General features: G+C 44.4%; 1 protein-coding gene and 1 non-coding gene across 4 annotated transcripts in view; both read left to right on the top strand.

The window, feature by feature from the left end:
• PALLD (palladin, cytoskeletal associated protein) overlaps positions 1 to 21,219 on the top strand; it is a 350,163-nt gene extending 328,944 nt beyond the window's left edge. For all 3 annotated transcript variants that reach the window (XM_083171059.1, XM_083171065.1, XM_083171070.1), the window contains 4 exons: positions 3,519 to 3,726; positions 7,686 to 7,851; positions 8,877 to 9,010; positions 17,791 to 21,219. In XM_083171059.1, coding sequence (XP_083027185.1) covers positions 3,519 to 3,726; positions 7,686 to 7,851; positions 8,877 to 9,010; positions 17,791 to 17,954 — 672 coding nt within the window. In that variant the 3' untranslated portion in view covers positions 17,955 to 21,219. The remainder of the gene's footprint in view (positions 1 to 3,518; positions 3,727 to 7,685; positions 7,852 to 8,876; positions 9,011 to 17,790) is intronic.
• On the top strand, positions 9,651 to 9,769 carry LOC146045928 (5S ribosomal RNA). Its single transcript, XR_014465685.1, has one exon. It is a non-coding gene; the product is annotated as a 5S ribosomal RNA (ribosomal RNA).
• Positions 21,220 to 23,929: the final 2,710 nt, after the last annotated feature.

Genomic DNA, 23,929 nt, shown 5'->3' with positions numbered 1-23,929 from the left:
GTCTGCGTTTGTGTGTGTGTGTGTGTGTGTGTATGATTTGTGTGTACACTATGTATGATATAAGTGAATAAAACAACAAAGAGCTAAATTGTAAATATAAAAGATTGCAATAAATATAAAAGATTTTATCTTTATCTTATATTTATCTTTTATATTTACATTTTAGCGCTTTGTTTTTTTATTCACTTCTAACTACTTATTTCTTACAAAGCAGCTTTTATTATGATACAAATATCAGGCACAGAAGTACAATTTCCTATACTGTACACTATGTATGATATATACTGTATGTGTACACTTATACTGGTGCCAGCATACCGCTGATCTCCTGCATGCCATCCTTATGAGTGTCAGCAGGCAGAGAGCATAACATTTCCAGGTACCGTGTGCGATAAGTGCATGTGCCTGATTTCTACCCAAATCTGCTAAGTATTCGCATATGTGGATAAAACAGCTTATTGCAGCTACTGGCTTCCTTGCACTGCTACTATTTCATCCGATATCTGTAAAGCCCCATATACACTACCTGATTTTTTATTGACGATATCACTTTGTGGGGTACTTCTCTGCAATATCAGGTAGTGTGCACACTCAATATCATTACCAATGCCCCGTTCTGCACATCATTACCGACCCAACCCTATTACTATCTACATACCAGTATCTCTGTGCTGTGCTGAGCTTCATTCTAAGCAATCTTTGTTTGTGCACTCTTCCTGCTCAACCTGCTCAATGTCTGAATTGGCCCCAGCGAATTTAGCCCTGTCTCCGATGGTGGGGGACTGCGCATGTGCAAAAGGCGTTAATGCGCATGTGTAGACCCCCGCAGCGAGTGCCTTCAGTCAATTTTTCCTTTGCTCAATGCCTAATAGACATGCAGGGGGCGTTCCGGGATGGGCACCCAGCGTTTCATGGGCGTGCCCACCAAAATGGTGGGCGCACCCATAGAAACACTGTGTGGGCTCCAGGGAACGCAGGCGTTTCCCTACCTGCTTGGAGTGGGCGGAGGAAGTCACATGACGTCAGTGCCCGTCCCCAATTCGGACAGAAAAGTAAGTCCTGGGCTACTTTCTTTGCCCATGGTGAGCAACCATCACATGATTTCTCCTCTGTGCGGGCGCATGGGAGCGGATGTGTGGGCAGCAGGGACAATGTAATGGGTAGCATTACTGCCTCACAGCACTGAGGTCATGGGTTCTATCCCCACCATGGCCCTAACTGTGCGGAGTTTGTACATTCTCCCCGTACTTGCGTGGGTTTCCTCTGGGTGCTCCGGTTTCCTCCCCCAATCCAAATATATACTGGTAGGCTAATTGGCCTACCTAGAATGTCTGTGTGCGTGTACATGTTGTAGGGAATATACAGTAGATTGTAAGCTCCACTGGTGCAGGGACTGATGTGAGTGTTCAACTATACTCTGTACAGCGCTGCGGAATATGTGTGCGCTATATAAGAAACTGTTAATAAATAAATCTGCTTGCAGCGTAGCGAGGGGATATAGTCAGCGGGGGGTGGGGTTGTGCATTTGCCGGGGCTCCAAATATACGCAGCCTAGCAAGCAGCTCTGAATTGGGCCCAATATGTGATCCCTGCATTTGATTGTTTAGAAGCTCAACTTGTTCTAGTGGCAAAAAATTCTTAGGGTGGTCCAAAGAAGCTGATACCACGGAGAAGGGATGTGAAGTTAAACATCAGGGGAATGCAGTGTAGAGATTACTGGCACATGTGTAATGAGGTTGGGCTTCAAAGAACTGCCGACCTTCCCATGGGAAAGGAAACCTGAGTGGGGCCTGTGACATTCATAGCAGCAGGTAATAGATATACACAGTGTTGAAAGACAAATTAGCCAGTGTCACGTCTAGCAGCTTAAGGTCTTACAGTATTTTTCAGATAAATGTTGTCATTAGTAAATGCTGGAAGCAGGGTCTGACGTGGACTGTGACATTGTAAAGCGGTCACATGGGATAGCTGCTGCAGCACCGGCGCAGTGATAATACATGCTAATATCATACAACCCGGAGAGATCACACTAACGTGGGGGGTACTGTATCACAGCTGTTATTATTATTATTATTATTAGTAGTTGTTATTTATTAGGTGCCACTAAGTACACAGCACTGTACATGGGGTAGGCATCAAGTAAAATAAACAGCATACATCAGTACTAGTAAATTACAGACAAACCTTGATTATAAATACTGGAATTTTCTGCATTTATTAAAAGTTACATAAACTCAATGTTTATAATTTGATATAGCACGCGGAGACCCTGATATAACAGAACACTGTTTTGTGTTGTTTATATAGCTGCTTGCAATTAAGTAGCAGCATGAATGGCAATAAAGTGGGCTTCTCATTGGTCACACGTGGTTTGCCGGAGTTTTACTAAAATCAACAAATGTTTCTGCAACTAGTTCTGAATTCTGCAGGCCTCAGATTTACTGGCAAAATGCTGTTCCCCAGTAGCGCACGTCAGTGTCCATGCAGACTTTCACCTCTCTGCTATTGCTGGTGAGGCAGAATGGGTGATATCATAGCTGGAGTAATGCTGTACCTTATGCCACATACAGAGTTCTTAGAGGGCATACCTGTTGTAGCTGCCATCCATCTAGCACAAGATCCATGATGATAATATTTCCTTTACCTGTAGAAAAACAAAATACCCTTTCTTAAAAGTCCAACCAACACTAGTGCTGCAAGCCTAAAACTGGGAACAGAATAAGCGGGGGTACAAAAAAGCATGGTCCCCCTGAATTGCTACTGCCAGCACTAGGCTTGCCAGCAATGGCTGGTACATACCTCTCAATTTTTGGTGGCGAGAGGAGGATTTTCCACAAGGCAACTGAGGCACCTGCATAGGGCCCAAAGGGCCCCATAAAGATATCCTGACCATCCAAAACTTTCCCAGAAGAGCATTGCGTTACTGACATGACATCACATGGACCTGCCCACAGCCCTTTTGCTGTTTTTTTTATTTTTTTAGGATAAAAAATATTTGGACACACAAAATGTATGTGGGCAGTCAGTTTACTTAAATGTGACATAGTTATTAAGTCTACTTCCAAAATACCTAGAGCCTGATTCAGATTTGTATCCAATGCCGAAGTTCATGCAGCTGAGAATTTATTGAGGAGGGCCCAACCCGGTATCTTGCCTAGGGCCCCAAGAGGTCTAAATCTGCTTCTGCTGGTGGCCCTATAACTGGAAAACTTGCATCTTGGGGGTCCCACCACCATAGTGCCAAACCACCCCTGGTTAGCATAGAGGTCTTATTCCATAGACTCTTTCTGAACTACCATAGGCTGTAGGTGGAGACTAATATATTTTTGCAATCATAGAATAAAAGTTTTTTCTCTGCCAAAATACATGTACCAGCAAGCCCTGTCATGCAAAAATGTAATGGTATTTGTTCCTCACATATATCCACATGTGGGAATTCTCTGGTCCAAGTAGCATTTGAACTACAGTACATAGCAGTGATTGTTGGACAATACTAATATCAGATTCATTCTATGTAGGTGAGTGGACTACCAACACCTGACTTAAGTTGGCAACTGAATGGGAGACCTGTCCGTCCAGACAACTCTCACAAAATGCTGGTGCGTGAGAATGGAGTACACTCTCTGGTCATTGAGCCTGTGACCGCAAGAGATGCTGGTATATATACATGCGTGGCCTCTAATCGTGCTGGGCAGAACTCATTCAGCCTGGAACTTATAGTTGCTGGTAAGTCATTCTTTAGCACTTCCTGCTATTTTATTAAGGGTTTCTTGTAGTAATGTGTTCTGTGGAATATTCATTTAATGCTGCAAGCTCTCATGAGCAGGGCCCTCTAACCTCTTGTTCTCTTCCTGCAATATCCTTTTTCCAGTGTAATTAGTGGGGGGTATGCAATCTGGGATCACAACTGTTGATACCCACCGACAGCCGTGATCCTGGCCCATTTGCTGTCAGATCGACCGCATAAGGACAGACGGGATTCAATGTCCTGCCTGCCGATGGGCACAAAGGGGGTGTGGCCGCAAAAACGGCCGTGGATTGTCGTTCTGAAGTCAGGCCCGTTCTGCCATGATCCCACATCAATGCTGTTGTTAATGACAGCATTTAATAGGGAGCTGACACTATTTCCCACGTCGGAAATAGCGGCGGCACATTGCATACCCCCAGTGACTTTGATCTTTTTGGCCCATCTCCCGGTAATGCCTTTAATTAGTGTCATGCTGTGCCCCCCTCTATGTATTTGTTTGTTGAACCTTTTTTACATTGTAGCTTATTTTATGTTCATATCATTGTGGGTTTTTTCCCCTGAACAGTGTTACGGGCACTTGGTGGCACCATAGAAATTAAAGGAAATAAATAAAAAATTAGGGCAGATTACAGATCAGTGGGGCAGATGTATTAAGCCTGGAGAAGAGATAAACTGGAGATAAAGTGGAGATAACTTGGAAGAGTTAACGCACCAGCCAATCAGCTGTGTTTGAAATATGACAGTTGGGATCTGATTGGCTGGTGCGTTATCTCCTTCCACTTTATCTCCAGTTTATCTCTTCACCAGGCTTAATACATCTGCCCCAGTGTGCGGCATTATGAAAAACTTGTGACCTATTAGGCTCTATTTACTAATATCATTGCTTTTTTGTATAGTGCTTGCTGATAATCTTGCTCAGTTAAGGGATAAAGCTTTTTGTTTTCCTCACAATGCAGCCTTTTTCACAGGAAAGCTTATCAACAACCTGAATAGAGTTCAAAAGTAAATGTCCCAATCCCACCACCACACCACAGACACCAGTGCTATAGAGACCACCTCACCTGTGTATACAATAACACATGTACCAGTGCTCATTGACCGCCACCACATCCATGCATACAATAACACACGCACCATTACTCATAGAAACCCCCACCACACCTGTGTACAGAATAACACAGATATCAGTGCTCATAGAGGCCACCACCACACCTGTGTATACAACACAGGCACCAGTACTCATAGACCACCACCACACCTGTGTATAGAATAACACAGATATCAGTGCTCATAGAGGCCACCACCACACCTGTGTATACAACACAGGCACCAGTACTCATAGACCACCACCACACCTGTGTACAGAATAACACAGATATCAGTGCTCATAGAGGCCACCACCACACCTGTGTATACAACACAGGCACCAGTACTCATAGACCACCACCACACCTGTGTACAGAATAACACAGATATCAGTACTCATAGAGGCCACCACCCAACCTGTATATACAATAACACACGCACCAGTACTCATAGAAACCCCCTCCACACCTGTGTATACAATAACACATGCACCAGTACTCATAGAGACCACCACCACATCCATGCATACAATAACACACGCACCAGTACTCATAGAGACCACCACCACATCCATGCATACAATAACACATGCACCAGTACTCATAGAGACCACCACCACATCCATGCATACAATAACACACGCACCAGTACTCATAGAGGCCACCACCCAACCTGTATATACAATAACACACGCACTAGTACTCATAGAGACCACCACCACATCCATGCATACAATAACACATGCACCAGTACTCATAGAGACCACCACCACATCCATGCATACAATAACACACGCACCAGTACTCATAGAGGCCACCACCCAACCTGTATATACAATAACACACGCACTAGTACTCATAGAGACCACCACCACATCCATGCATACAATAACACACGCACCAGTACTCATAGAGGCCACCACCCAACCTGTATATACAATAACTTGTCTCCTCAATGTGGTTCATCCAATATTGCGCTCCATTTTTTCTTTAGAAAAACAAGAAAAATTGCCTCTGTAGTGTAATAGGGCAGGGAAAACTTGATAAGTGTGTACTTGTTGCACTCACATTACAATATATAACCCATGCTTATAAACAGAGCATCAGTAAACTCTTGAACATTCCCCAGACTGGATAGGGCAGAATTGGGAAGGACTTTAAGGTAAATACATTATGCTCATTACATTTTTATATATCATGGTAAGAATGGGTTCACTGCCTATGTCCTGACCATTCCAAGACTAAATTCTCACACTCATTTTATGAAGGGCAGATTTCCAATAGACTCAGTCCCTAGTACCAGTGTGTTCACTTTGTAACTATGGTGACTGAGGCCTAGAGAAGAGCTGTTTTGTGTCTCATAGACCAATGGAAGGTGATTGGGAACTCCCTGTTACTTTCTTGGCATGAACTTTAAAATTCACAACTATTTTAGTGCATTTGCTTTATGACTTCTGGTTACATGAAACATGCAGCCGGATCTTAGGAGGCACTGTGCGCGTCTGCAGAGCACAACCGTAAGACCTTTTTTGGCCAAGTAAAATCTATACACAGGCTGGAAAGTATTGCACTTGCTCTGCTTGTCATCTGTTTGTAGTCAGTCTTGGCACGGTTTCCACTTGTTCAGATGTTTCTTTACAAGGTTTAGCATTGTCATTTTTATGTCTTAGTTAACCATTACGCTCCAAGGCAGCATTTTAGGGAACAATGAGGTTTATATATTTTGTTCACATTTGCTGAGAGCAATACCCGTGTAGTGTTGCAGACCACGTGCATAATGTAATATGGTGCGTTTTTTTTTGACTGTGCGACTTTTTTGGTGATCAAAATCGCCTGTTTACTGCAATGCAAAAATATGATCGGGGGGGGCAAAAAGACTAGGGATCCCCCGCATTTTGGAGCCAGCACCAGGCTGTGACAGCCATCAGTTTAGTGCCACTACCGGGGACTTTTTTGAAAAAATACAAGGTCCCCCGGCCGAAACATTAACACCGTGACTTTCAGCCTTTTTCTTGTGTCAACCTGTCTGTTAACCAATAGTGGTCGACTAACCAGTAATAAGCTGGTGATGACATGGGCGCACGAGAAAGTGGCTGCGTTCACAGCCATAGACATAGGAGGCCATGGTCATATTGAAACAGAGTATCCTGCCATTGGGCTGGTGCGTCCTATGTTTGTGGCAGTGGTTCTCAACCTCGGTCCTCGGGACCCCCCAACAGTGCATGTTTTCTAGGTCACCCGGCAGGTGCACTCATTACTCACTGAGACATTTTAAAAGATCACAGGTGGAGCTAATTATTTCACCTGTGATTCTGTGAGGAGACCTGCAAAACATGCACTGTGTGGGGTCCTGAGGACCAAGGTTGAGAACCACTGCTCTAAGCTATGCACTGATCAGTATTACACAGTGTACACAGGAGCAATAAGTGGGAGTCTTAATCCTTGTTCATACCGCTGTGTGGATGTACACAGGGGAAGGAGTCTGTAGTGGGATATGCATGACCCCACAGAAGGCTACCACTAATAGAAGCTGCATGCACTTTTCCTACTACTCAGAATAAGCCCCATGGTGTCCAAATGTTCCTACTTGATGATGTTTCTCGATGTGTCTTCTGGTTGCATTTTACTCATGAAGAAAGTAAAATAGTAAAAGAGCAACATGTTGGGGAAAGAACACGAAGCTGTGTGCCAGCAGCTCACAGGCCCAAGAGACAGAATTGGCTCATGCCGCCTTTCCTGCACACTACTGTCCAGATGACTCTGTTACTTCCATTTCTAGGCATTATGGATAGGATGTTGTCAGTGATGCAATGTTACATGATAGAATTATGGTGTATATTCTGTCTCAACAGCAAGGGATGCACACAAGCCACCTGTGTTCGTAGATAAACTTCAGAACACGGGAGTGGCTGAAGGATACCCAGTGAGATTGGAGTGTCGTGTCGCTGGGATGCCCCCTCCACAAATATTCTGGAAGAAAGAAAATGATTCGCTGACGTACAACACAGAACGAGTCAGGTTGGTATTGCCATTATGATTTGTTGGTAATCTTTTCACACATGCAAACTTGATAGATACAAGTTACTTTCATAAGGATATTGTACTTACAGTAACAGTAACTTGTAAGAAACTATATTACACATGAATAATGATACTCCAATATCAATGTTCAGTCACGTTCCTTGATGCTGAAGTTGCCACCCACTCAGGGCAGTATTTAATGAGAAAAATTTGCCGTGTTTTATGGCGAGTTTGTGCTTTTCTCGCGTTGGACAGAGAATTTTGGTCTCAAAGAGCGAACAACCCTATTCAACGTGCACTTCTCGCCGTCTTTCTAAGTGATTTTCGCCATGTCTCTCCGTGTAGCAATTCTCCATCTATATATATATTTTAATAAAAAAAAAATATATATATATATTTTTTTTACACATAGCAGCCAGCAGGGGGCCGGGAGCCGAGCCGCTCATTAGATATTCATATATTCACTGCACCCGATCATTACATATGCATGATCGGGAGCAGTGAATATGCCCGGTCCCCTGCTGGCTCTGGGGGGGGGGGGCGCAGCTTGTGCTGCCTGGGTCCCGGGGAGCCTACCTCCCCCCCACATACATTCTGGGGCAGGCAGGGAGACTTCAATCTCCCTGCCTGCCACCGTCCCACAGCTACCTGCCGCGGACGCTTGCCGGCTGCAGGGGTTAAGATTCGCCGCGAGGGGCAACTCGCCCCTCCGACATTCAATACAGGGAGAGCGAGTGTCAGCCAGCCCTCCGGAACACAGCGAGTGTGCAGTGAATCCTAAACAGGATTCGCTGCACACGGCGATATTTTACATTGAATACTGCCCTGATAATAGTAAATGTTGAGAAATAATGTTCTGAAAAGAGCATTTATTTTGATATGGTTTATTTTACATGCACCGCACAATGGAGTATAAACGGTATGTGTTACAATTGTGCTATCTATCCATTTATGTCAAATGTTTATTGTTGCAATTGTCAGCAATGTCTTCTAGGTCCTGATTATCATTTTTCTTTTCCCAGCATGCATCAAGATAACTATGGTTACCTCTGCCTACTAATTCAAGGTGCCACTAAAGAGGATGCTGGCTGGTATACTGTATCAGCAAAGAATGAGGCTGGCATTGTATCTTGTACTGCAAGACTTGATGTACACAGTAAGTCCTGACCGGCATTTCCTGAGCTAATGACTTCCTATTGGTAGCTGTAGATTCCATGCACTTTTTTTTCCAGAAAATACAATTTTATCATAGCAAAAAAAAGCCAGAAATGATGCTTTTATATAGATATGTGTGATGATCCTTCTGCTGCTACAGTGGCAGTTTTGGGGCTGTCACATTCACATAGTAATCATTAATGCAGCAGTCACATAAATTATACTGTTTTTCTTCAGAAGACTTTGAATTTCCTGAAAATGTCTTATCTCATGCGGCAAAGACAGTCCAACCAAGCTAGGCAACAAGGGTCTTTCTACTGATGGTACAAGAAGGTGAAAGCAAATGAGCATATTTTTATTTTTAACCACTTCAAAGAACTACTTTGTGGTTCTTGCTTCAGCATTAATCCCCTTTTTTCCTTCAGCCTATGGTGGACCACTGGTACCATGGGATATTCTAGGTCCTCCAGACCGGGCACCAAGGAGTTAAACTTCTGAGTGTGCAGCTGGGCTGGCCTCCTTAATACCCTGCCCTGCCCCAGGCTAATCAGTTTTTTTCTTGGTGCCTCAGGAACAGGCACATTTGTAGGAGTAGGGCTGTTTCAGCCCTGGTTTTAAACTTCATTTTTTCTTTTATTTCAACCTACAGCCATACCACACTGAATAGGCCCAATCTCATCCGAACTTGGCAGCTAAGCAGTGTTGGGCCTGGTTAGTACTTTTGTGGGAGACCTCATGGGAACACCAGGTGCTGTAGGTTGCCTGCTGCAGGCGCTGTGCACAGTGCACTGCAACAGAAGGAAGCACGCTGTGCTGGGTCTCTGACCTCCATGGCCAGATGCCTCAGCATCTCCACAAGGCATCGGGGGAGCCGCTGCAGCGTCTGGAAGCTTCAGTCAGGTAAGCGGAGTCCCGGTGTGGGGCTCCTGCATACCTATAGCGGCGACCCCCGCTGGCGGAGGAGGCAACGCCGCGGTCCCGGCAGCGGGGTCCCGTTCTTTCGGTCTCCCCTCTAGGCCACCAGGGCTGACCTGTTGCAGGTCCTATATGGGCATATAGCCCTGGTTAGGCTCCGGGAGGGGGTTATTTTTTTGAGCAGCCCATAGCTCCACCCCCAGCCCCAGTGCAGGTCCTTTGTTTCAAATTTCCTGCCTGGTTGACATCACTCCCGCCTCTCTCCTTCCTTCTGGTGCCTGTTTCAAACAGGTGTGCCAGAGTGTTAGTCAGACACTGCCTATCCTGCATGCTGCACGGAGGGAGACTTGAAGGAGAGACTGCTGGCACTGAGTGTTATGCCTCCCTGTCCTGCACTGTCCTGGTGTCAGGTTGCATATTCCTCCTTCCTCACCTCATGGTGCTGGTTGTTGAGAGTAGATGCCTATATAGGGGTTAATTTTTACCCTATTTTTTCTCACTAAGGGCAGTATGTATTAAAATACATCGCCGCCCATCGCGGCCCCCCGCCGCGATGCCGCCGCATATGTACTAACATATGCGGCTGGCATCGCGATGCAGTGACGGAGGCCCCCCGCGATACCTGGAATGTGGTGTGCGGGGGGTCTCCGTCACCTCTCTGCCCCCTTCTGCATCCCTCACGCCGGGGACAGCTATGCAAGCTGTCCCCGGCGCCTCTTCCTCCCCCCTGCAGCCGGAAGGACGTCCGGCTGCGTCACTAGGGGGAGGAAGGTGTTACCTTCCAGGTCCAGGAGGACCTGGACCAGGTAAGAGAGGGAGGGGGAGAGGGGGGTCGGCGGGTTTTTCGGCGGAGGCGTCGGGCGGCGAAAAGAAGCCCATAGGCTTCTATAGGGTATCGCCACCCAAAGGTGGCGATACCCTACACTGCGGTGACGTGGCGGTCGGGTAATAGTACATAGGAAAATGCGGTAAAACGGGGGTTTTACCGCATTTTCCCTTTAGTACATCTCGCCCTAATTGAGGTTATCTGTGTTTTTATTTAGTATACTCTGTTACTTTACAGTTTATTACTACTGTGGTAGGCTCACAGAAGCAGATAACAGAGACACTTATCTTATGTTTGTGTCTCTTCCAATTAGTGTAGTGCCTGTCATTACCCACTGTCCTAATTAAGGCTGTGTGTGTGATTTTTTTGTCTCCACAACCCTGTAGACAGTTCCCTTCAGGGGCTTTCTGCCACAGGGCTCCCATCTTCTCCCTCTCTCCTCTCATTCTCCCAAACCTACAGCCATACCACACTGGATAGACCTAATTTCATCTGATCTTGGCAGCTGAGCAGTGTGGGGCCTGGTTAGTACTGGAGTGGGAGACCACATGTGCACACTGCACACCAGGTGCTGTGGGTTAGGCATTATAGCAGAGGAGTGTGGAGCTGCCTGTCACAGCCTATGTCATGCATAGCTACCTCACCTCATGGTGATTAGTGTGATAGAGAGAGAGTGATAGAGGAAAGTTACTACTACCCAATACCAACACTGTCCTAGTGTCGGGGTACATGTCCCCTACCTCACCTCATGGTGTTTGGTAGCTGGGAACAGAGTGTTAGTTTCACTTTCTGTTTTCCAGACATTATCTAGGATTACTGCTCTAGAATGTGTTTTATTGCTTAAGATCAGAGGATCCGCGGGACGCGCATCCGATCGATATCATCCGATTATCAATAGAAATCGGACGATTTTTCATTTAAGAAAAAAAATAATTTTGATTTTACTTCTGCCACTTTTGGTATATATATTGGCTGCCAGTTTATACTGCATGTCAATTTAAGGTGTTTCATTGTATTATACACATTCCATGTTAAGTACCTCTGTTTACCTAAACAGCAGCTACTTCTGTGGTGGGCTCACAGTGCAGTAGTTTTAACTATTTATTCCATATAGATAGTTATCCTTTTCAGTGTCTTGTGGCCCCACTGTTCACTTAGTAAGTGTGTGCGTGCATTTTCTCGGTGTGAGTGTACATATCGGCCCTCTTGTTCTACAAGGGTCACTATGTCTTCTAAAGGCCCCATCCCCCCAAAAGGATGCGGCATATTTATACCTGCACAGAGTGTCAGGTTTTTTACCTGTGCAGTACAGGATTACACAGGCATGTGTGACAGCTGCTCTGTGGCTCTACTGCCACTTGCTACTGTAAAAGGTTCAGCTGAGCCAAAGTGGAGCTGCTTCACAGTGGCCTCTACAGCGCCTCATGTTGCTGTAACACAGCCGAACCCCTGTCAGGGAAAACAGCATGAATTCATGGCTTATCCTGGTATGTGCAGGATTTAGTGCAGGTTTCTGCATCCATGCAACAATCTGAGCTAATCTGCTAAGCGTAAATCCTTAGCTTCTGCTCACTTGCCAAATTTTGCAGTTTGACGGCTCGCAATCAGAGGATTTCTGCTTTGCATCAGAAATTTCTTCAAAGTCAGACACTGAAAAATGTCCCTGACCAGCGTGGCTGCATTAGGTAAGGACATCCCTAGCAGCCCATACTAAGCCAGACCCTCAGCCTACAGCACAGCCTCCTTTATTCAAAGGAAGGACCTGTCCGTTTTCACGTCTCCACAGCTAGGAAAGCTCTTTAGGGAGGAGACCTGGGCACATCCTAGCAAGAACTTTCTCTTGACTAGGTGTTTTTCCTTTTAACCTTGTGAGGAAGGAAAAGGAAAGGTTGGAAAACTTACCACCAGTCGATGCCCATGTTGCACGTCTGGTAACGTCCCTTAAGGAACCTACGGATAGATTTATGGAATTATTCCAATTTTCTATCTATGCAAATTCAGGAGCAGTTATATGCCCTGCATTTGCTTCTGCATGAGTTTCATTGGCCTTTACTTTTGACATACTGTACCTTTTCTGAAGAGCTAAGATCCGGAACAAAATGTTCAGATCTTATAGTCCTCGTGGACAGTACTCGTGTAGCCAATACCTAAATAGGACCGCTTCCAAAAACTGCCTTATTACCCTCAGCGGTCCCAAAGCCTAGGATGAGGTAATTTTGCTAGACTGGGCAGGCCCCAGAGCAGAAGTACAAACCATCTGCCTGACTGGGTTTGTTCTCACCAGGGGGCTTAAGAGCAAACCGCATCGGACACATCGATCAACAGAATCTACTCTTCTGTTTTCAAAGGGTACATTCCCAGGCAATTCTTTTTCAACAAGTCTGCCTGTAGACATTGACAGGGCTACTGCTCTCCGCAGGGCCGTTCGCTCCCTCTTCACGGCGGGGGTTGTAATCTCGGTCCCTTTATATCAACAGGGCACCAGGTTCTATTACACCCTGTTCCTGGTAATGGCCTCCTTGGATGTGCAGGATGCATACCTGCATATCGCCATTCGTGAGGACCATCACAAATTCCTCAGGTGCACTGTTCAGAGAAATCTCTTCCAATTCCGAGTTTTGCCTTTTTGGTCACTTCATCACAATTTGTGTGATCACTAGGGACATGACAGTGATGACAGCCCTTTTGCGACTGCAAGGGATTTGAATCCTGACATAACTGGACGATATTCTCCAATGGTAAACTCTCAGGCCAGTCTCCAGGAACATGCCAGTCTGACAGTAACAATTTTACTGGGATACAGATGGTTCATCAACTGGCGTAAATCCAGCATGATTCCCTCCCAGCACATGATTCTCCTGGGTGCCCTTCTGGATACCTCGTCGCAACAGGTTTTCCTCCCCAGGACAAGAGAGAGAGTCTGTTCAGGACTTAGTGCGGACGTTCCTATATCTAAGGACAGTCTCAATTCACCTTGCATGCGCCTTCCCTCCATTCAGAAGTATTTCACCAGTTGGTGGTGCGGTGGGTTTGGCCTCAGATCGACCTGTTGGCCTCACGGCAAAACCACAAGGTTCTTTTGTTACGTGCACCCACAAGAGACCCGGTGCATTTCTAATAGGCGCACTGGCGGTTCCATGGCCGTTTTAAACGGTGTATCTCTTTCCTCCGATTGCCCTGCTTCAGAGAAGATTCAGGTTGAAAGGGTAATAGCCATTCTGGTTGCACCCAACTGGCAAAAGCGAGCGTGGTTTGCAGATCTCAAGGATCTCTCCAGCACACCCCCGTGGCATCTACCTCTACGGCCAGACTTACTCACGCAAGGCCCCTGTCTTCATCCAGACCTTCCCCATCTAAATTTGATGGCATGGCGGTTGAGCGGCCGGTCTTAAAGGCTAGAGGATTTCAGACCAAGTTATTCATACTATGATTTCTGCTCGTAAACAGTCTACAGTTAGAGTTTACCACAGGGTGTGGCGGACTTATTTTGCCCGGTGTTTAACGCGTCATTTGCCTCCTAGGCAATATTCTTTGTCAGGGTTATTGACTTTTTTACAAGAGGGACTGGATACAGGATTGCGTCTGGCATCCTTAAAGGTCCAGGTGTCCGCCTTGTCTGTTTTATTTCATAAGAGGATTGCTCAGTCTTCTGCGGTTAAGACTTTCCTGCAGGGTGTTTTACACTTGCAGCCTCCATATGTTTCCCCAGTTCACCCTTGGGATTTGATAATTGTTCTCAAGGCTTTACAGAAGGCTCCGTATGAGTCTTTGGCGGAGGCAACTTTGCATTGGTTGATGTGGAAGACTGTTTTTCTCCGCTTCGGCTCGGAGGGTTTCGGACCTAGGTGTTTTATCAGTTAAGACACCTTTTCTAGTTATCCACGAAGACCGGGCAGTACTCCGTACTCGTTTGCACTATCTTCATAAAAGTGGTATCCAGTTTCCACTTGAACCAGGAGATTGTTGTCCCGGCTTTTTTGCCTTCTAATTCTTCTTCCGAGGATTCGGATTTAGTTACTTTAGATGTTGTGCGTGCGTTACGCCTTTATGTTCAGAGAACCAAGGCTCTCCGAAAAACGTATTATTTGTTTATTCTTTATGATGAGCGTAAGAGAGGCTGGCCAGCCTCTGATCTATCTTGCAATGGACTGTTTAGAATGGCCATTCGTCAAGCCTATCTTTTCTCGTGTAAGCCAGTTCCGGTCTCCATTAGAGCCCATTCTACTCAGCTCGGTAGTATTGTCCTGGGCGGCGGGCCGGGGTGCTTAATCTGAGCAGATTTGCAGAGCAGCTACCTGGTCTTCTGTACATACGGTTATATGTTTTTACAGGTTTGATTCCTTCGCCACTGCTGATGCAGCATTTGGCAGAGGAGTCTTCAGTGCAGTTAGGGAGCGTTCCCACCCTTGAGGGACTGCTTTAGGACGTCCCATGGTACCAGTGGTCCACCATAGGCTGAAGGAAAAAACAGGAATTTTGGTCTTACCTGTTAATTCTGTTTTTCTGAAGCCATGGTGGATCACTGGGCGCCCACCCTTCGCTCTTATCTACTGTGTTTGAGTGTCTCTCTGTCTTGGTTTTTCAAGACTCTGGTGTTGGGGTGTATGTGTGTGTGGGTCGGCTTCGCCTTTTCCTTTTCCTTGGGCTTTGGTAGTAAGTAAACTGATTAGCCTGGGGCAGGGCAGGGTATTAAGGAGGCCAGCCCAGCTGCACACTCAGAAGTTTAACTCCTTGGTGCCCGGTCTGGAGGACCTAGAATATCCCATGGTACCAGTGATCCACCATGGCTTCAGAAAAACAGAATTAACAGGTAAGACCAAAATTCCTGTTATCCACAACAGCAAAAAAGTAGAGAGTATACACATAGGTTTTTTTACAATTTTTTCATTTTAAAAAATAGGCACTTACCACTTTAAATGAGAAGATCCCCTATGTTCATTAATGCCAGGTTATGGGAGATTCGAGCATCATAACCTCCCTATGGGCCAGATGTATCAAGCTTCAAAAAGTGATCAAGTGGAGAGTCATAAACAGCCAGCCAATCAGCTCCTACCTGTCATTTTTCAAACCCAGCCTGTAACATGACAGGTAGGAGCTGATTGGCTGGTTGTTTATCACTCTGCACTTGATCACTTTTTGAAGCTTAATACATCTGGCCCTATATCTGTACTTCCTAGCACTATATTATAGGGTGTTATTGTCTGGTGATCACCAAAAAAATAACTACAAAATAGTCAACAGCATTTGAAAGAGTGTACCCCTCAGTTTGTAGGTGTCATGTGTTTTTTGAAGGCTTGATGGGATATATTCCCCTGTCCCTGAATTTCTGCAGTACAGGAGTGTTCTCCGGCAATCTCACATGATCACCAGAGAATAACGTCTTAGTGGTCGCTTCATTTGAAAAAAGGAGACTATCCTGAAGTTACCCTCTGTTGGTGGTAGTCTGTTGGTGCCAGGATGGGGGGATAATGCTCTCTTACCTATTTCCTAGCTTTTATAAAGCTCTGCAGTGTTTATTCGGGAAGGTATTGGCCTTAATGATGTCACAGGTCTGCTGTGATGACATCATTACACCCCTCTGGAGTCCAATTGTCCTTAGCAGTGTAGGAGATAATTTACTGAATGGTGTACAAGGATCACAGCAGAATTCATATCCATTGTGTATACTATTTCATTTATAAAGTGGTAACTTTGTACACCATAAAGGGATCATAATACAAAATAATGATCATTTTATTTATATAGCGCACGTTATCCAATGGGGCTGAAGGCACTTGACATTTAAATAAAAGTAAAATATAACTTCCATGGATAATCCAATCCACCAAAAAAGATACCAGATGAGATAGCCATGTTGGGCACACTAGGTCAGGACTACCCTGGGTGGAATAGGCCACACCTAGAAGAGATGACACAAAATGGGATTATTGCAGCAAGCTTAGGAAAGAAAGTTTTGTGGCGTGGCTTCACATTAAGGGTCGTGGCCACATATTAGTACCAATTCACATTACACCACACTGTAGTGTCCGTTATTCACATTGTCCACATTCCACTTCAGCTGCACAAAAAGTGCGGGCCAGTTACATTGCAGCGCTCAATTTTCATATGTACGGTAACTTAGGAAAATCGCATTGCATGGGCCATTTTAAGGGCGATGCGATTTTCCTATGTAATTTATTCACTGCTCTGTTCGCCCTGGGGAATCGCATTCCACCTCCCGCAAAATCGCATGCTATATGCAATAATATCATTGTATGATATACAATGAGGTTTTAGGCACCCCCCCACTATCCACTCCACCCCGAAGCATGGCGAGCGCAGTGGAATGCGTCCTCCGACCTTTTCATACCCCCACTATCCACGTCGGCGTGGAGCTGACTTTATATAGAGTGGCGAGCGCATTGAGCCACTGAGCCCGAAGTGTGGTGACGCAGAATACATGTAAAGTAATCCGCGTCCGCTCACCACGCTTCGGGCTCGGTGGCTCACTGCGCTCGCCACACTATATAAAGTCAGCTCCACGCCGACGTGGATAGTTTGGGTATGAAAAGGTCGGAGGACGCATTCCGCTGCGCTCGCCATGCTTCGGGGTGGCGTGGATAGTGGGGGGGGGCCTAAAACCTCATTGTATGTCATAAAATGATATTATTGTATAGCTAATGTAATGGCATCGTACACCCTATCAAATGGCATGCGATGTTGCGGGAGGTGCGATGCGATCTCCCGGGGCTAAGATAGCAGTGAATAAATTACATAAGAAAATCACTTTGCATCGCACGGCCCTTAAAATGGCCCATGCGATGCGATGCGATTTTCCTACGCAGAATAGCCCACTAAGCAAATTGCTTAGTGGGCGCCCGTCTACTACATAAGTACCCAAATAGGTTCCTGATTTGTGTATCAAAATAATTGTTGCAGCTATTTCCCAGTACAGGTCATACTGTATGTACCCTAAAATACTCATCCTACTATGTATGTAATGTGTGTGTGATACTGCAGCTGATTCTTCTTCTCCAATATGTTTTCCTGCTTCTCCACAGCTCAGTGGCAACAATCACACACTCCAAAAACAAGGAAAGTACGGCCTTCCACTAGTCGGTATGCTGCACTTTCTGACCAAGGGCTGGACATCAAGGCAGCTTTCCTGCCAGAAGCAAACCCAGTGCATCTGCAGCCAGCACTGGTAGAAAGCGACGACCTGTAGATGGGACATGTGGGAACTTTTATGTAGAAGTCATAGGAGGAAATCACCTGGAGCCAGAGCTGCCACCTGGCAGCTTTCACATCGTATAACAAGTCAGACACACTTTCAGCTAACCTGATAGAGACATGTTAAACTGCATATTAATTATACGTGTAAGCCATCTAGAATAAATCTGTATTTATGGCACATGTAAGTATCGCTCACCCTTCTGCTCCACGAAAAGGAGCTCTTAGTTTTTTGCGCTCACGTTTGTATCAGAAAATAGGATTTTGCGACACACTAGTGCCTTCGGAGTGTGTAGGGCATCAATGTGCAATGGTTTATATCAGAGTGCCTCATACATCCAAATTATGTTTTAATATCTGTCCATTGCAAAAGGCTGTCGAGGTGAGATGCTAGAACGCTTCAGGACTTTCAGAATAATCCGGCTTGCTTTTTGTGTGTCATTGTATTGGCTATGATTGTTACTTTAACCTTGGACGTCAGCAGAAAAGAAGTCAAAGTATCAGAGGATCTGAGAAGAAGAGACAAGCGCTGATGTCAGAGGACGTAGTTGGCTATGAACTTGGAACGCTCTATTAAGAGCCCTCATACCCTCTGTGTGCACTCTCAATTCATTTCTGTTCATGAGGAGATATTATATGGCAGGGGATAGCGGATATATTGTATCATTCTTGCTATATACTCAATGCTCAGTAGCCTTGCTACATCTTTTAATTCATCTTAATATCCATTACATGAAGACATTGTAGAGAACTTACCACAGACCCCGTAAATAACGGGGCTTGTTACAAGGTGGGAAAGCAGAGTGTTTAGAGTCAGGATATGAAGTGAGTTTTGGGATTCTTGCCGGGTGGCCTCTTACAGTTCTAGACATACCCAGACAAGATCCAGACACATGAAAGCTACTGCTCTCTACAGGATACAGTCTGATGAATTGTAGGGTTTTCTTGACTGGAAGATAGCGACCTTCCACGCACAAGGTCAGCGTTGTGGACAGTGTCTTGTGTAATGTTTATGGATTCCAGTCATGATCTACAAAACCATTTAAATTAGTGTTAGAAAGGGAACCATTTGCTTGGAATTTATTAGATGATTAGTGAAAGTGAAGATGACAATTTTGAGAGTTTTATCATTCAGTGAATGTTTAACATACAAGATGCTGTAGAATTCTTCCCACAGCAGGAGGTTTGGCAATAAGTAGATCTCAGAAGCATGAAAAGCAGTAATAAATAAAAAGATGAGTTTGTATAAAACAAGATGGCTGGACGCTCAGCCTCTGTATGGAATGTTTGTGGCAGGACAAGGTTACATCCATGCAGTGAGGCTCACCAGTGCATGAGTTATTGGGAGGCATCATCTGATCTGTTTACATGAGGATGAACAGATATGTTTACCACTGATGCTAATTACCTGACCCAGACAGTTTATCAATAGCCTCCTCAACCAGCTACTGGGAGTCACATAAACTACTGCACAATGAGAAGCAGAATTTTGGATTGATTAACAAGAGTTCAGGTTCTGCGTAATCTATCATACAGAGAAGTCAGCGTAAATGCTACAAAATGGAACGCTACTTCGCAAAGAGTCCCCAACAGAGTCTTGAACACTTGACTCTGACTAGTGACTGCAGCCATTCCTCTGCTGCCTTAAGCATTTACCACGCAGCGATAAGAAGACAGCGCGGGACACACTGTCAGCACTCCGTAGAAGTTTACAGGTATTTAAACATAGAACAATCAGCACATAGAAAACTGATGGTCAGCTACCTCTCAGTATTGATACAACACTGCCAGTTTATACGATGTACCACTGATATAAATATCTGTCGTATATTTGCCCAGGGTAAAGACATGCTCTCAAACCGCTGTGATAATTTTACAGCGTATTTAGTTAAAATAGGACACAAGTTAAAGCAAGTTCCATTATGTTTCCCCACAATAGTGTGACTGCCTTAATCACAATGAAAGGAGTCTGAGAACACTGAATGCTGTATTACTATGAAGAAAATAAAGCGAGCTTCTCATGACATGCAGTACTTGGACATACACTGAGAGTCATAAGGATAAGATGACATTTCAGCGTTATTTCCTTCAGTGATAGCGGACCTTCCAGGAAATGATTGGTTGTGGGTTTGCAGGAGTTACTTGTTCAAGACAATCACCAGATAAAGCCAAACAAGTTGTTTCAAATATTGATGGTACAAAAATAATTCGCCAAGGAAAAAAAGCAACACTGTATACCTTGTTCGATGCATTATTTATCTGTTTTATCTCAGTTATATTACATATGTATCATTTTTTTTACACACATATATAATAACTCACCATATGTTATGCTGTAGGACTTTAGGGGCTTTTTATACAATACATTAGACTTTTTTTCTTTACTTTTTTTTTGTAGTGTGACAGCACAGTACAGGTTTTGGTGCTGTATTTAAACAGTTATAACTATATGCATTATTTGAATTACACCATAGATATATATTTGTCTGTGTCTTCCAAGGTGTGCAGTTCTTGTACCAACACATGCCTGCGGAACTCTTGTGGCGCCATATAAATAAACAATAAGGTACTTATGTATTATCTGGGCTCCCATGTTAAATGCACCCCATTTTTTCATACCCCTACTATCCAACTACGCATGGAGTTGATTTTATATAGTGTGGCGAGCGCAGCGAGACACCGTGCCCGAAGCGTGGCGAGCGCAGCAAGCCCCTCGAGGGGACGCGGCCTCATAAGAAAAACGGGAGCCCAGATATTACATAAGTACCAACAATAATAATAATGCCTTTTATTGCTTTTTAAAACTAGATGTTGTTATTCCATAAGCCACCAGTAGGGAGATGGGAACACATTAACATTATATACAGTACTGTATGTACTGACAACATGCTATGGCATTAGATTGCGCTGCCAATGAAGTAAGGCTAGGGAGTGTTTTACTTATGGAATTAAATAACTCAACATTGTCTACGTTGCTTCCTAATTTTCTTCTAAAAACTTTTTAATTTTTATCATCTGCCAAAACACCTCTGATATGACTTGTTGTTATTTAGGAAATGATTCATTTCACCTGTGCCACCACCATTTAATCTGTATTTATAGAAAACGCCTCCATCTGTGTGTATTTGTCATGTCATGAGTTGACACAATTTGAAGTTTAACGAAGTCTGTTAAATAACAAGAACAAATGTACTTTTGTGGGGTAAGGTTCTTATGATAATTGCTATGCAAGGATTTAAATAAAGATTGTTTCTTCAAAAGACGTTTTCCGGTGAAGGTTTATTTTCATACAGATTTCCGTGCAAGGGGCTGCGAGAATATCCTTGTATATTACCCCCCACATCTCCTGTTACTATTATTATCCTGAGCGCAGACAGTTTCCTACTGTGGTACTTTAGTTGTCATCATCAAAAGCTATTTTTGCTAGGCAATAAAGCCTTTTTCCATTCTTCCATTCACATAACTTCCATATGAGGACTAGAGCCTAACTGAGGCCTGTAACTAAGTGTTATACTTGAAAACTAAATATAAAACGCATTTACGTAAAAACAACAAATCACCAACTGAGTGATTTAACCTACATTGGTTTATTATGCTGTATTAGATAGAACATAATTTATAAGCAGTGATTTACACACCTATACAATCATTGGACCGTACAGATATTGGGCAAATGACGAATGACATTTGGAGCACATTTTCATTGTTATATTAGCCTATATTAGGAACAGGAGATCGCATCTTATGTGCTGTTAACCTCCCAATCTCATAAAGATGCCATGTGAGACAGCCTCCCCTCACTTCCGGCCAGTGGCGTAACTAGATACATGTGGGCCCCATAGCAAAAGTTTGCAAGGGCCCCAATTCATCAGCTAATGCTAAAAAATGTATATAGCACATAATACTTTGACAGGCAAAGTGGGCCCCTCTCAGCTCTGGGCCCCATAGCAGCTGCACCCCCTGCACCTATGGTAGTTACGCCCTTGCTTCCGGCTCTGCCGCTGCCACAGATTTTATCATGTATACATACAGGTGCGGATTCTGAGTTGGATGCAGTCAAACCCTTCCCTGGAGTATATCTGTTAGAATGTGCAAAGTCAGAGATGCCCACTATCAGAGGTCATAGGCTGGTGACTCTTTAGACTCCTCTTGAAGTTGCACTAGCCCTGTGGCACGTGCAGTAACTCCGTCCGAGTGCAGCCTCCTTTGTAAGCACATTGACCTCTCTGTACACAGGTACTCAGCGACACACTCATAGAACGGACCTTCCCCGTGTTTGCACTAATCCCCCTACCTGTTACCACCTAGAAATGCCCAATACTTTTCTGAGACCATACGTACGCCTCAATCAGCACAGATGGTCATACACACATGCAGAGAAGTAAAAAATGCTCTACTGCATCTGATATCGGCAGTTATGATTACATATATTCTTGGTTATAACCTTTGTATGTTTAGTTTGTTGCCAAAACACTGCTGTATTTGCTAGAAAGCTTTTAGGGGTCTATTTTGTAATCATGCAGATATAAAAAAACAAAATATGGGAAGTTTTAGCACTTCCCTTTCCCCCTGTACTAAATATAGAGATGCTGTGAATAGATCCCTTAGTCATTGATAAGCCTCTCTGTTACGTGTCTGTTGCTGTCCAGGCTGCAATACTTCTATATTCTAAGGCTGCAAGTTAATTTATTGTTCCAGGAAACAGAATGCGACACAGAATATGGATAGGTTTATGTCTGCATTGAGTGCGCCTGCTGATTTAATGTGTGACGGAGCTGATTCATACATACCTGTATTGTGCTACACTTTTATATTAAGAACACCCTAAAGAAAGAAAATAATTATGTCCCACTTCTGTGACAGATCCCTGAGATGCCCCAGTATTAAACAGAAAGAACAAAGTCACAAAGTATAGCTATACAATGTACTGCCACTCCCATAGTGACGGAATTTGTCTCTTGTACAGAGAACAATGAGTCATTCTGTACACAACATTTCTACATACAAAGTGCATTAAACATGGTCAGACAATTAACTATTTTCTCATTTTAAATATATATATAAAAATGGACCGCTGTAGGGATACAAAAAAAAAAGAAAAAAAAAAGGAAAGAGTGGAGAAGGAAAGAGAATGAATAGTAAAATGGAATTACAGCACCTGTAAAGAAAGCATCTCGTTATAACAATGTTTTGTGCAATTTGGCAGAGTCCTTGGAATGTGGAGAAATTCGGCACTTTCCAGACTTCAAAAATAGGTGTGAGGCAGTGGTATATGCATCGCTGATTGGTGGATTATCACTGGCAGTTTTTCTCTCCTCCTCTGATTGGTGGTTGATGTATGTGGCTCGGATGTGTGCCAGCGGGTAATGCCAATCGGCCTGGATCGGTGGACTGTCACTGGCCATTCCCTCTTCTCCGCTGCCTGGTGTTTGCCATTCATGGAAAAGTCAGGTGCCGGCAAAGAGCAATCAGTTCATGTAACTGAAAAACATAGCACAGGTAACAATTAGGACCACAATTCTTTATACACAGTTCATCTGAGATGTACAGTAGGGAAGCAAAGGAGTTGTCCACTTACTACCAGGGGTGGGTTGGTATTGGAAGAGATGAATGATTATGAGTGGGAAGAAATATGGGTATAGACGGGCGCTGAGTAGGAGTGAGCTTTAATTGTACGAGAGAAGAGGGCTAGGGTAGGGAGAGCGGCCTCGGTACTAGGTTATGCAGAAGGGTATGCTGTGATGAACAGGTGGCTTTTCAGTGCCCGTTGTAAGCTATGTAAACTTGAGGAGAGTCTAATAAAGTGAGGGAGCTCATTCAAGTGAAGGTGTCGGCACAGCATGGGATGCAGTGATCAGGGTACAGGAGAGGCAATGGCTATTAGCAAAGGATGCGAGGTGCCATTCCGGTGCTGTTTTCATGCGTTTAAACGCTGAAAACAGCACCCGAATTAAGCCAATCTCGCACCCT

Source organism: Crinia signifera, chromosome 1, assembly GCF_055691185.1.
Source record: "Crinia signifera chromosome 1, ASM5569118v1, whole genome shotgun sequence".
NCBI classification, from domain to species: domain Eukaryota; kingdom Metazoa; phylum Chordata; class Amphibia; order Anura; family Myobatrachidae; genus Crinia; species Crinia signifera.
The sequence above is the reverse complement of the archived record's forward strand: the minus strand, read 5'-3'. Positions and strand labels throughout refer to the sequence as shown.